Here is a 13,800-nt window from a genome sequence, read left to right on the forward strand (position 1 = left end):
CACTCCTCCCCACCCTCTCCATCTGTCCATCACCCACACACTCCTCCCCACCCTCTCCATCTGCCCATCACCCACACACTCCTCCCCACCCTCTCCATCTGTCCATCACCCACACACTCCTCCCACCCTCTCCATCTGCCCATCCCCCACACACTCCTCCCCACCCTCTCCATCTGCCCATCCCCCACACACTCCTCCCCACCCTCTCCATCTGCCCATCCCGCACACACTCCTCCCCACCCTCTCCATCTGTTCATCACCCATACACTCCTCCCCACCCTCTCCATCTGCCCATCCCCCACACCGTCCTCCCCACCCTCTCCATCTGCCCATCCCCCACACACTCCTCCCCACCCTCTCCATCTGCCCATCCCCCACAAACTCCTCACCACCCTCTCCATCTGCCCATCCCCCACACACTCCTCCCTACCCTCTCCATCTGTCCATCACCCACACACTCCTCCCACCCTCTCCATCTGTCCATCCCCCACACACTCCTCCCCACCCTCTCCATCTGCCCATCCCCCACACACTCCTCCCCACCCTCTCCATCTGCCCATCCCGCACACACTCCTCCCCACCCTCTCCATCTGTTCATCACCCACACACTCCTCCCCACCCTCTCCATCTGCCCATCCCCCACACAGTCCTCCCCACCCTCTCCATCTGCCCATCCCCCACACACTCCTCCCCACCCTCTCCATCTGCCCTTCCCCCACACACTCCTCACCACCCTCTCCATCTGCCCATCCCCCACACATTCCTCCCCACCCTCTCCATCTGCCCATCATCCACACACTCCTCCCCACCCTCTCCATCTGTCCATCCCACACACACTCCTCCCACCCTCTCCATGTCCATCCCCCACACACTCCTCCCCACCCTGTCCATCTGTCCATCACCCACACACTCCTCCCCACCCTCTCCATCTGTCCATCCCCCACACACTCCTCCCCACCCTCTCCATCTGTCCATCACCCACACACTCCTCCCCACCCTCTCCATCTGCCCATCACCCACACACTCCTCCCCACCCTCTCCATCTGTCCATCACCCACACACTCCTCCCCACCCTCTCCATCTGTCCATCACCCACACACTCCTCCCCACCCTCTCCATCTGCCCGTCCCCCCACACTCCTCCCCACCCTGTCCATCTGCCCATCCCCCCACACACTCCTCCCCACCCTCTCCATCTGTCCATCCCCCACACACTCCTCCCCAACCTCTCCATCTGTCCATCCCCCCACACTCCTCCCCACCCTCTCCATCTGTCCATCCCCCACACACTCCTCCCCACCCTCTCCATCTGCCCATCCCCCACACACTCCTACCCACCATCTCCATCTGTCCATCCCCCACACACTCCTCCCCACCCTCTCCATCTGTCCATCCCCCACACACTCCTGTCCACCCTCTCCATCTGCCCGTCCCCCCACACTCCTCCCCACCCTGTCCATCTGCCCATCCCCCCACACACTCCTCCCCACCCTCTCCATCTGTCCATCCCCCACACACTCCTCCCCAACCTCTCCATCTGTCCATCCCCCCACACTCCTCCCCACCCTCTCCATCTGTCCATCCCCCACACACTCCTCCCCACCCTCTCCATCTGCCCATCCCCCACACACTCCTACCCACCATCTCCATCTGTCCATCCCCCACACACTCCTCCCCACCCTCTCCATCTGTCCATCCCCCACACACTCCTGTCCACCCTCTCCATCTGCCCATCACCCACACACTCCTCCCCACCCTCTCCATCTGTCCATCCCCCCACACACTCCTCCCCACCCTCTCCATCTGCCCGTCCCCCACACACTCCTCCACACCCTCTCCATCTGTCCATCACCCACACACTCCTCCCCACCTCCCTCCCTTTACTCCAGTCTTCACTTTGACCTTCTGTCAGATTCCAAAATCTTCAGCCCTTTGTCACTGACTCCTCTCACCTCCCAGTATCTGACTCATTTCCACACTCCACCCCTCCCTCATCCACCTGGATCCACCCCTCACCTGCCCATTTCATTCCACGGATGTTACCTTATACGCTGGTTGACCGAGGCGCTTTGTGTGTTACCAAGATTCACCCTGACCTCCGTCTCCCAGTCAGCATCACCACCACTTGCCCCAGTTACCCCGTCAGTGTCCTGGTTTTCCGTTTCTCACAAACGACCAGGAGACGCAGGAGATTCTTCAAGAAGTTTTAAGCTTTAATTTGCAAACCAAAGCTGAGACAGTCACTCATTATTCACAGCATTTTTATAGCAATCTTATCATCTCAGTTGTATTAACATATCCAATCATTCTATAGCTGCATATCATCTATACATTAACTGATCAATCACTCTTGCCTAGCTCTCGATTCGCCACCATTATTTCTCTCCAGTTTTCACCTTGGGCCTCATTCAGTCAGCCTCCCTTAACATTCCATTGCCTGCTCGTATCATCCTGTCTGCCACCGTTATCTCTTCATAAGCCATTCTATTGTACAATATATTGAGAACATTTCAGCTAAGCACATTTCTGCTAATGATACACAGGTGTTCTTAATATCAGAGTCGGTGGAATTAGCACCCGGGGGAGCCGGGGAGCTCCGGACCCGCCGCCCGCGGCTGCTGCTGAATCCGCAGTCTTTCTGTTCCGTTGACGGATGCGGTGAACGAGTTAAAATTAATGGATCGATAATTCTCACAACGTGTTTATTTCACTCTCCGCACATTTATATTTACACTGACTTACTCCTGACGCCGGTCCCGGACCCGACCCGTTTACAGACCCGGAGCGGAACCGGAGCAGATTCTCAGCCACTCGTTTGGATATGCAGTCCCGAAGACAGGATAAAGTTTCCCCGTGAATTTATTCCCAGTGAAGGTGTGGAGATGGGACTTGGTCTCCGCGTTGTAAAATGAAACTGTCCCGGACTCGTAACGGAGATAAACTCCCACCCTCCCGGGGATGGGACCGGCAGGGAGACGGGACACAGCGAGACGGGACTCGGGGGAGAGGAGATCACGCAGAGCGAGAGAGAGACGGAACGCGCGCCATGGGAAACGGGTTACGTCACAATCCCGATATAACACGTCATCATCCCGCGCGATGGTCCAGAATCCGGTCTCCGGACTCAGACTGACCCCACCCTTCCTCTCCACAGACTCTGCGGCGACTCCCAGACTCCACCACCCATTCCCCGTCACCTCCACCTCCCAGTAATGTCTCCCCGATGTGAATCCCTCCGATCCCAGCACACATTCCCAGTATGTGAATCTCTTCCCGGTGTCAGGGAGATTCCTCCGGGTCTCGGTCCGTCTCACACTCTTCCGATCCTCAGACACCTCGAGATACGGATGCGCCGTTTCCACATCCAGGGTGACAGAGACTGGGGGGAGAAGCAGAGAATTAGAGAGTCCCCGGGGATCGGGGGGAGACTCGGGCGGCGCGGCCCCGGGGATCGGGGGCAGACTCGGGCAGCGCGGCCCCGGGGATCGGGGGCAGACTCGGGCAGCGCGGCCCCGGGACCGGGGGGAGACTCGGACAGCGCGGCCCCGGGGATCGGGGGGTGGGGAGACTCGGGCAGCGCGGCCCCGGGGATCGGGGGGTGGGGAGACTCGGGCAGCGCGGCCCCGGGGATCGGGGGGTGGGGAGACTCGGGCAGCGCGGCCCCCGGGGATCGGGGGGAGACTCGGACAGCGCGGCCCCGGGGATGGGGGGGGGAGACTCGGGCAGCGCGGCCCCGGGGATCGGGGAGAGACTCGGACAGCGCGGCCCCGGGGATCGGGGGGGGGGGGAGACTCGGACAGCGCGGCCTCGGGGATCGGGGGGAGACTCGGACAGCGCGGCCCCGGGGATCGGGGGGGAGACTCGGACAGCGCGGCCCCGGGGATCGGGGGGAGACTCGGACAGCGCGACCCCGGGGATCGGGGGGTGGGGAGACTCGGGCAGCGCGGCCCCGGGGATCGGGGGGAGACTCGGGCAGCGCGGCCCCGGGGATCGGGGGGAGACTCGGGCAGCGCGGCCCCGGGGATCGGGGGGAGACTTGGACAGCGCGGCCCCGGGGATCGTGGGCAGACGGACAGCGCGGCCCCGGGGATCGGGGGGGAGACTCGGGCAGCGCGGCCCCGGGGATCGGGGGGAGACTCGGGCAGCGCGGCCCCGGGGATCGGGGGGGAGACTCGGGCAGCGCGGCCCCGGGGATCGGGGGGGGGGGGGGGGAGACTCGGGCAGCGCGGCCCCGGGGATCGGGGGGAGACTCGGGCAGCGCGGCCCCGGGGATCGGGGGGAGACTCGGGCAGCGCGGCCCCGGGATCGGGTGGGGGGGGAGACTCGGGCAGCGCGGCCCCGGGATCGGGTGGGGGGGGAGACAAACACAGCGGATGGACAACCCATCTTCCCGAGGTTTTCCGGAACAACACAGGGATACCGCAGGGATGTAAAGAGAGGGTCAGAGAAGCTCTTCGGCCCAACTTGCTCGTTTCATTTTCCCATTATTCCTTCACACCGTTCTTATCCAGGTACCTGGCAAGATGCATTTCAAAACTGTGCCCACCTCTACAGTCTCCTCAGCTTCAGGGAGAAAGTCCCAGCCTATCCTGCCTTTGCTCTAAACACAAACTCTCCTGTCCCAGTCACTTCCTTGTAAATCTGTTTTGCTCCCTCCCCAGTGGAATGTCATCCCTCCTGTATGAAGGTAACCAGAACTGTACACACTGCTCCAAATGTGGCCGGAACAACGTCTTGTACACACGGAACAGGAATCCCAGCTCCTGTACTCAGTATTCTGACCGATTCTGTATTCACTGGAATTCAGATGAATGATGAGAGACCTCATTGAAACCTATCGAACGGTTAAAGTGGATGTGGAGAGGATGTTTCCTATCGAGGGACAGTCTAACACCAGAGGACACAGCCTCAGAACAGAGGGGCGTCCTTTTAGAATGGAGAATTTCTTTACCCAGAGACTGGTGAATCTGTGGAATTCTTTGCCACAGGCAGCTGTGGAGGCCAAGATTTTATGTATGTTTAAGACAGAGAGTGATAGATCCTGCCGAAGGGTCTCAGCCTGAAACACTGACTGTACTGTTTTCCACAGATGCTGCCTGGCCTGCTGAGTTCCTCCAGCGTTTTGTGTGTGTTGTCTTGACAGATTCCTGATTGGTCAGGGTACCAAAGGATACGGGAAGAAGGCAGGAGAGTGGGTCTGAGAGGAAAATGGGATCAGCATGATGAGATAGCAGAGCAGATGATGGGCCAAATGGCCTAATATGGTCTTATCTGTGGGGTGAGTGTATTGAACAGTGAGTGGGTGATGTTGGGACTTGCTGCCAGAGGAGGTGATGGAATCAGATACAATCACTGTGTTTAACAGACACTTCAACAGGGAAGGCACAGAAGGAGACTGACCCAATGCCAGCCAATGGGATGTGTAGAAGGTAAATAGGTCAGCACAGAGGTGATGGGCCGAAGGGCCCATTTCTGTGCTGTACAACAATTACTCTGTGACTTTAAATAGACTAAATGACTGAGAGCCCACAGCCTCCTGTGCGGAGAATTCGAAAGATACCCCATCGTCTGAGGGTCCACCTCATCCTGAGACAGTGACCCCTGACCCTCGACTCCTCAGACAGGGGAAACATCCTCCCTGCATCCCGTCTGTTGAGCCTGGGAAGAGTTTTGTGTTTCCCCGAGATCTCCTCTCATTCTTCGAAACAGGGAACAGAGAACATGGAACAGTACAGCACAGGAACAGGCCCTTCATTCAATGTGACAGAGACTGATCGATGTCAGCATCAATTCCACATCTGTACCAGTTCCCCAAGACCTCAATTCCTCATCCCACCTTAAACATACATACAATAATCAGGCCTCACACAATCTGCTGGAGGAACCCAGGGGGTTCCTGAGGTGACTGTGGAGTGAGGAGGGATGAGGGATGATGAGACGAGTCTGAGGTGACTGTGGACTGAGGAGGGGTGAGGGATGATGAGGAGTCTGAGGTGACTGTGGACTGAGGAGGGGTGAGGGATGATGAGGAGTCTGAGGTGACTGTGGACTGAGGAGGGGTGAGGGATGATGAGGAGTCTGAGGTGACTGTGGACTGAGGAGGGGTGAGGGATGATGAGGAGTCTGAGGTGACTGTGGACTGAGGAGGGGTGAGGGATGATGAGACGAGTCTGAGGTGACTGTGGACTGAGGAGGGGTGAGGGATGATGAGGAGTCTGAGGTGACTGTGGACTGAGGAGGGGTGAGGGATGATGAGGAGTCTGAGGTGACTGTGGACTGAGGAGGGGTGAGGGATGATGAGGAGTCTGAGGTGACTGGACTGAGGAGGGGTGAGGGATGATGAGGAGTCTGAGGTGACTGTGGACTGAGGAGGGGTGAGGGATGATGAGACGAGTCTGAGGTGACTGTGGACTGAGGAGGGGTGAGGGATGATGAGGAGTCTGAGGTGACTGTGGACTGAGGAGGGGTGAAGGATGATGAGGAGTCTGAGGTGACTGTGGACTGAGGAGGGGTGAGGGATGATGATGAGTCTGAGGTGACTGTGGACTGAGGCGGGGTGAGGGATGATGAGGAGTCTGAGGTGACTGTGGACTGAGGAGGGGTGAGGGATGATGAGGAGTCTGAGGTGACTGTGGACTGAGGAGGGGTGAGGGATGATGAGGAGTCTGAGGTGACTGGACTGAGGAGGGGTGAGGGATGATGAGACGAGTCTGAGGTGACTGTGGACTGAGGAGGGGTGAGGGATGATGAGGAGTCTGAGGTGACTGTGGACTGAGGAGGGGTGAGGGATGATGAGGAGTCTGAGGTGACTGGACTGAGGAGGGGTGAGGGATGATGAGGAGTCTGAGGTGACTGTGGACTGAGGAGGGGTGAGGGATGATGAGGAGTCTGAGGTGACTGTGGACTGAGGAGGGGTGAGGGATGATGAGACGAGTCTGAGGTGACTGTGGACTGAGGAGGGGTGAGGGATGATGAGGAGTCTGAGGTGACTGGACTGAGGAGGGGTGAGGGATGATGAGGAGTCTGAGGTGACTGTGGACTGAGGAGGGGTGAGGGATGATGAGGAGTCTGAGGTGACTGTGGACTGAGGAGGGGTGAGGGATGATGAGGAGTCTGAGGTGACTGTGGACTGAGGAGGGGTGAGGGATGATGAGACGAGTCTGAGGTGACTGTGGACTGAGGAGGGGTGAGGGATGATGAGACGAGTCTGAGGTGACTGTGGACTGAGGAGGGGTGAGGGATGATGAGACGAGTCTGAGGTGACTGTGGACTGAGGAGGGGTGAGCGATGATGAGGTGACTGTGGACTGAGGAGGGGTGAGGGATGATGAGGAGTCTGAGGTGACGACTGAGGAGGGGGTGAGGGATGATGAGACGAGTCTGAGGTGACTGTGGACTGAGGAGGGGTGAGGGATGATGAGACGAGTCTGAGGTGACTGGACTGAGGAGGGGCGAGGGATGATGAGGAGTCTGAGGTGACTGGACTGAGGAGGGTGAGCGATGATGAGGAGTCTGAGGTGGAGGTGACTGGACTGAGGAGGGGAGAGGGATGATGAGGAATCTGAGGTGACTGTGGACTGAGGAGGGGTGAGGGATGATGAGACGAGTCTGAGGTGACTGTGGACTGAGGAGGGGTGAGGGATGATGAGGAGTCTGAGGTGACTGTGGACTGAGGAGGGGTGAGGGATGATGAGGAGTCTGAGGTGACTGTGGACTGAGGAGGGGTGAGGGATGATGAGGAGTCTGAGGTGACTGTGGACTGAGGAGGGGTGAGGGATGATGAGGAGTCTGAGGTGACTGTGGACTGAGGAGGGGTGAGGGATGATGAGACGAGTCTGAGGTGACTGTGGACTGAGGAGGGGTGAGGGATGATGAGGAGTCTGAGGTGACTGTGGACTGAGGAGGGGTGAGGGATGAAGAGGAGTCTGAGGTGACTGTGGACTGAGGAGGGGTGAGGGATGATGAGGAGTCTGAGGTGACTGTGGACTGAGGAGGGGTGAGGGATGATGAGGAGTCTGAGGTGACTGTGGACTGAGGAGGGGTGAGGGATGATGAGACGAGTCTGAGGTGACTGTGGACTGAGGAGGGGTGAGCGATGATGAGGAGTCTGAGGTGACTGTGGACTGAGGAGGGGTGAGGGATGATGAGGAGTCTGAGGTGACTGTGGACTGAGGAGGGGTGAGGGATGATGATGAGTCTGAGGTGACTGTGGACTGAGGCGGGGTGAGGGATGATGAGGAGTCTGAGGTGACTGTGGACTGAGGAGGGGTGAGGGATGATGAGGAGTCTGAGGTGACTGTGGACTGAGGAGGGGTGAGGGATGATGAGGAGTCTGAGGTGACTGTGGACTGAGGAGGGGTGAGGGATGATGAGACGAGTCTGAGGTGACTGTGGACTGAGGAGGGGTGAGGGATGATGAGGAGTCTGAGGTGACTGTGGACTGAGGAGGGGTGAGGGATGATGAGGAGTCTGAGTTGACTGTGGACTGAGGAGGGGTGAGGGATGATGAGACGAGTCTGAGGTGACTGTGGACTGAGGAGGGGTGAGGGATGATGAGGAGTCTGAGGTGACTGTGGACTGAGGAGGGGTGAGGGATGATGAGGAGTCTGAGGTGACTGTGGACTGAGGAGGGGTGAGGGATGATGAGGAGTCTGAGGTGACTGTGGACTGAGGAGGGGTGAGGGATGATGAGGAGTCTGAGGTGACTGTGGACTGAGGAGGGGTGAGGGATGATGAGACGAGTCTGAGGTGACTGTGGACTGAGGAGGGGTGAGCGATGATGAGGAGTCTGAGGTGACTGTGGACTGAGGAGGGGTGAGGGATGATGAGGAGTCTGAGGTGACGACTGAGGAGGGGTGAGGGATGATGAGACGAGTCTGAGGTGATTGTGGACTGAGGAGGGGTGAGGGATGATGAGACGAGTCTGAGGTGACTGGACTGAGGAGGGGTGAGGGATGATGAGGAGTCTGAGGTGACTGGACTGAGGAGGGTGAGCGATGATGAGGAGTCTGAGGTGACTGGACTGAGGAGTGGTGAGGGATGATGAGACGAGTCTGAGGTGACTGTGGACTGAGGATGGGTGGTGGATGATGAGGAGTCTGAGGTGACTGTGGACTGAGGAGGTGTGAGGGATAATGAGCCGAGTCTGAGGTGACTGTGGACTAAGGAGGGGTGAGGGATGATGAGCTGAGTCTGAGGTGACTGCGGACTAAGGAGGGGTGAGGGATGATGAGCTGAGTCTGAGGTGACTGTGGACTGAGGAGGGTTGAGGGATGATGATGAGTCTGAGGTGACTGTGGACTGAGGAGGGGTGAGGGATGATGATACGAGTCTGAGGTGACTGTGGACTGAGGAGGGGTGAGGGATCATGATGAGTCTGAGGTGACTGTGGACTGAGGAGGGGTGAGGGATGATGAGGAGTCTGAGGTGACTGTGGACTGAGGAGGGGTGAGGGATGATGAGGAGTCTGAGGTGACTGTGGACTGAGGAGGGGTGAGGGATGATGAGACGAGTCTGAGGTGACTGTGGACTGAGGAGGGGTGAGCGATGATGAGGAGTCTGAGGTGAATGTGGAGTGAGGAGTGGTGAGGGATGATGAGGAGTCTGAGGTGACTGTGGACTGAGGAGGGTGAGGAATGAGGAGTCTGAGGTGACTGTGGACTGAGGAGGGTGAGGAATGATGAGGAGTCTGAGGTGACTGTGGACTGAGGAGGGTGAGGGATGATGAGGAGTCTGAGGTGAATGTGGAGTGAGGAGTGGTGAGGGATGATGAGGAGTCTGAGGTGACTGTGGACTGAGGAGGGTGAGGAATGATGAGGAGTCTGAGGTGACTGTGGACTGAGGATGGGTGGCGGATGATGAGGAGTCTGAGGTGACTGCGGACTGAGGAGTGGTGAGGGATGATGAGGAGTCTGAGGTGACTGTGGACTGAGGATGGGTGGCGGATGATGAGGAGTCTGAGGTGACTGCGGACTAAGGAGGGGTGAGGGATGATGAGCTGAGTCTGAGGTGACTGTGGACTGAGGAGGGGTGAGGGATGATGATGAGTCTGAGGTGACTGTGGACTGAGGCGGGGTGAGGGATGATGAGACGAGTCTGAGGTGACTGTGGACTGAGGAGGGGTGAGGGATGATGAGGAGTCTGAGGTGAATGTGGACTGAGGAGGGGTGAGGGATGATGAGGAGTCTGAGGTGACTGTGGACTGAGGAGGGGTGAGGGATGATGAGGAGTCTGAGGTGACTGTGGACTGAGGAGGGGTGAGGGATGATGAGGAGTCTGAGGTGACTGTGGACTGAGGAGGGGTGAGGGATGATGAGTCTGAGGTGACGACTGAGGAGGGGTGAGGGATGATGAGACGAGTCTGAGGTGACTGTGGACTGAGGAGGGGTGAGGGATGATGAGACGAGTCTGAGGTGACTGGACTGAGGAGGGTGAGCGATGATGAGGAGTCTGAGGTGACTGTGGACTGAGGAGAGGTGAGGGATGATGAGTCTGAGGTGACGACTGAGGAGGGGTGAGGGATGATGAGACGAGTCTGAGGTGACTGTGGACTGAGGAGGGGTGAGGGATGATGAGACGAGTCTGAGGTGACTGGACTGAGGAGGGTGAGCGATGATGAGGAGTCTGAGGTGACTGTGGACTGAGGAGAGGTGAGGGATGATGTATAGTCTCAGGTGACTGTGGACTGAGGAGTGGTGAGGGATGATGAGACGAGTCTGAGGTGACTGTGGACTGAGGAGGGGTGAGGGATCATGAGACGAGTCTGAGGTGACTGTGGACTGAGGAGGGGTGAGGGATGATGAGATGAGTCTGAGGTGACTGTGGACTGAGGAGGGGTGAGGGATGATGAGACGAGTCTGAGGTGACTGTGGACTGAGGAGGGGTGAGGGATGATGAGACGAGTCTGAGGTGACTGGACTGAGGAGGGGTGAGGGATGATGAGACGAGTCTGAGGTGACTGTGGACTGAGGAGGTGTGAGTGATGATGAGACGAGTCTGAGGTGACTGGACTGAGGAGGGTGAGCGATGATGAGGAGTCTGAGGTGACTGGACTGAGGAGTGGTGAGGGATGATGAGACGAGTCTGAGGTGACTGTGAACTGAGGAGGGGTGAGGGATGATGATGAGTCTGAGGTGACTGTGGACTGTGGCGGGGTGAGGGATGATGAGACGAGTCTGAGGTGACTGGACTGAGGAGGGGGGAGTGATGATGAGACGAGTCTGAGGTGACTGTGGACTGAGGAGGGGTGAGGGATGATGAGACGTGTCTGAGGTGACTGTGGACTGAGGAGGGGTGAGGGATGATGAGGAGTCTGAGGAGACTGTGGACTGAGGAGGGGTGAGGGATGATGATACGAGTCTGAGGTGACTGTGGACTGAGGAGGGGTGAGGGATGATGAGGAGTCTGAGGAGACTGTGGACTGAGGAGGGGTGAGGGATGATGAGGAGTCTGAGGTGACTGGACTGAGGAGGGGTGAGGGATGATGAGGAGTCTGAGGTGACTGTGGACTGAGGAGGGATGAGGGATGATGAGACGAGTCTGAGGTGACTGTGGACTGAGGAGGGTGAGCGATGATGAGACGTGTCTGAGGTGACTGGACTGAGGAGGGTGAGCGATGATGAGGAGTCTGAGGTGACTGGACTTAGGAGGGGTGAGGGATGATGAGACGAGTCTGAGGTGACTGGATTGAGGAGTGGTGAGGGATGATAAGACGCGTCTGAGGTGACTGTGGACTGAGGAGTGGTGAGGGATGATGAGACGAGTCTGAGGTGACTGTGGACTGAGGAGGTGTGAGTGATGATGAGGAGTCTGAGGTGACTGTGGACTGAGGAGGGATGAGGGATGATGAGACAAGTCTGAGGTGACTGTGGACTGAGGAGAGGTGAGGGATGAAGAGGAGTCTGAGGTGACTGTGGACTGAGGAGATGAGAGCGATGATGAGATGAGTCTGAGGTGACTGTGGACTGAGGAGGGGTGAGGGATGATGAGACGAGTCTGAGGTGACTGTGGACTGAGGAGGGATGAGGGAAGATGAGACGAGTCTGAGGTGACTGGACAGGAGCGGTGAGGGATGATGAGACGAGTCTGAGGTGACTGTGGACTGAGGAGGGATGAGGGATGATGAGACGAGTCTGAGGTGACAGTGGACGGAGGAGGGGTGAGGGATGATGAGACGAGTCTGAGGTGACTGGACTGAGGAGGGATGAGGGATGATGAGACAAGTCTGAGGTGACTGTGGACGGAGGAGGGGTGAGGGATGATGAGGAGTCGGAGGTGACTGTGGACTGAGGAGGGGTGAGGGATGATGAGACGAGTCTGAGGTGACTGGACTGAGGAGGGGAGAGGGATGATGAGACGAGTCTGAGGTGACTGTGGACGGAGGAGGGGTGAGGGATGATGAGGAGTCGGAGGTGACTGTGGACTGAGGAGGGGTGAGGGATGATGAGACGAGTCTGAGGTGACTGTGGACTGAGGAGGGGTGAGGGATGATGAGACGAGTCTGAGGTGACTGTGGACTGAGGATGGGTGGTGGATGATGAGGAGTCTGAGGTGACTGTGGACTGAGGAGGTGTGAGGGATAATGAGCCGAGTCTGAGGTGACTGGACTAAGGAGGGGTGAGGGATGATGAGCTGAGTCTGAGGTGACTGCGGACTAAGGAGGGGTGAGGGATGATGAGCTGAGTCTGAGGTGACTGTGGACTGAGGAGGGGTGAGGGATGATGAGTCTGAGGTGACTGTGGACTGAGGAGGGGTGAGGGATGATGATACGAGTCTGAGGTGACTGTGGACTGAGGAGGGGTGAGGGATGATGATGAGTCTGAGGTGACTGTGGACTGAGGCGGGGTGAGGGATGATGAGACGAGTCTGAGGTGACTGTGGACTGAGGAGGGCTGAGGGATGATGAGAGCAGTCTGAGGTGACTGTGGACTGAGGAGGGGTGAGGGATGATGAGGAGTCTGAGGTGACTGTGGACTGAGGAGGGGTGAGGGATGATGAGGAGTCTGAGGTGACTGTGGACTGATGAGGGGTGAGGGATGATGAGGAGTCTGAGGTGACTGTGGACTGAGGAGGGGTGAGGGATGATGAGGAGTCTGAGGTGACTGTGGACTGATGAGGGGCGAGGGATGATGAGATGAGTCTGAGGTGACTGTGGACTGAGGAGAGCTGGCGGATGATGAGGAGTCTGAGGTGAATGTGGAGTGAGGAGTGGTGAGGGATGATGAGGAGTCTGAGGTGACTGTGGACTGAGGAGGGTGAGGAATGAGGAGTCTGAGGTGACTGTGGACTGAGGAGGGTGAGGAATGATGAGGAGTCTGAGGTGACTGTGGACTGAGGAGGGTGAGGGATGATGAGGAGTCTGAGGTGAATGTGGAGTGAGGAGTGGTGAGGGATGATGAGGAGTCTGAGGTGACTGTGGACTGAGGAGGGTGAGGAATGATGAGGAGTCTGAGGTGACTGTGGACTGAGGATGGGTGGCGGATGATGAGGAGTCTGAGGTGACTGCGGACTGAGGAGTGGTGAGGGATGATGAGGAGTCTGAGGTGACTGTGGACTGAGGATGGGTGGCGGATGATGAGGAGTCTGAGGTGACTGCGGACTGAGGAGGGGTGAGGGATGATGAGCTGAGTCTGAGGTGACTGTGGACTGAGGAGGGGTGAGGGATGATGATGAGTCTGAGGTGACTGTGGACTGAGGCGGGGTGAGGGATGATGAGACGAGTCTGAGGTGACTGTGGACTGAGGAGGGGTGAGGGATGATGAGGAGTCTGAGGTGAATGTGGACTGAGGAGGGGTGAGGGATGA

The 13,800-nt window shown here is 58.0% G+C and overlaps 1 protein-coding gene across 1 annotated transcript in view; it reads right to left on the reverse strand.

Moving 5' to 3' along the window:
* Positions 1-2,191: 2,191 nt before the first annotated feature.
* The window catches only part of LOC140719149 (zinc-binding protein A33-like), a 193,157-nt gene continuing 181,548 nt past the window's right edge, over positions 2,192-13,800 (reverse strand). The window contains exon 6 of the mRNA XM_073033564.1: positions 2,192-3,378. Within this exon, the coding sequence (XP_072889665.1) occupies positions 2,771-3,378 (608 nt within the window). The 3' untranslated portion in view covers positions 2,192-2,770. The remainder of the gene's footprint in view (positions 3,379-13,800) is intronic.

The sequence above is a fragment of the Hemitrygon akajei genome, chromosome 2, assembly GCF_048418815.1.
Source record: "Hemitrygon akajei chromosome 2, sHemAka1.3, whole genome shotgun sequence".
Classification (NCBI taxonomy): domain Eukaryota; kingdom Metazoa; phylum Chordata; class Chondrichthyes; order Myliobatiformes; family Dasyatidae; genus Hemitrygon; species Hemitrygon akajei.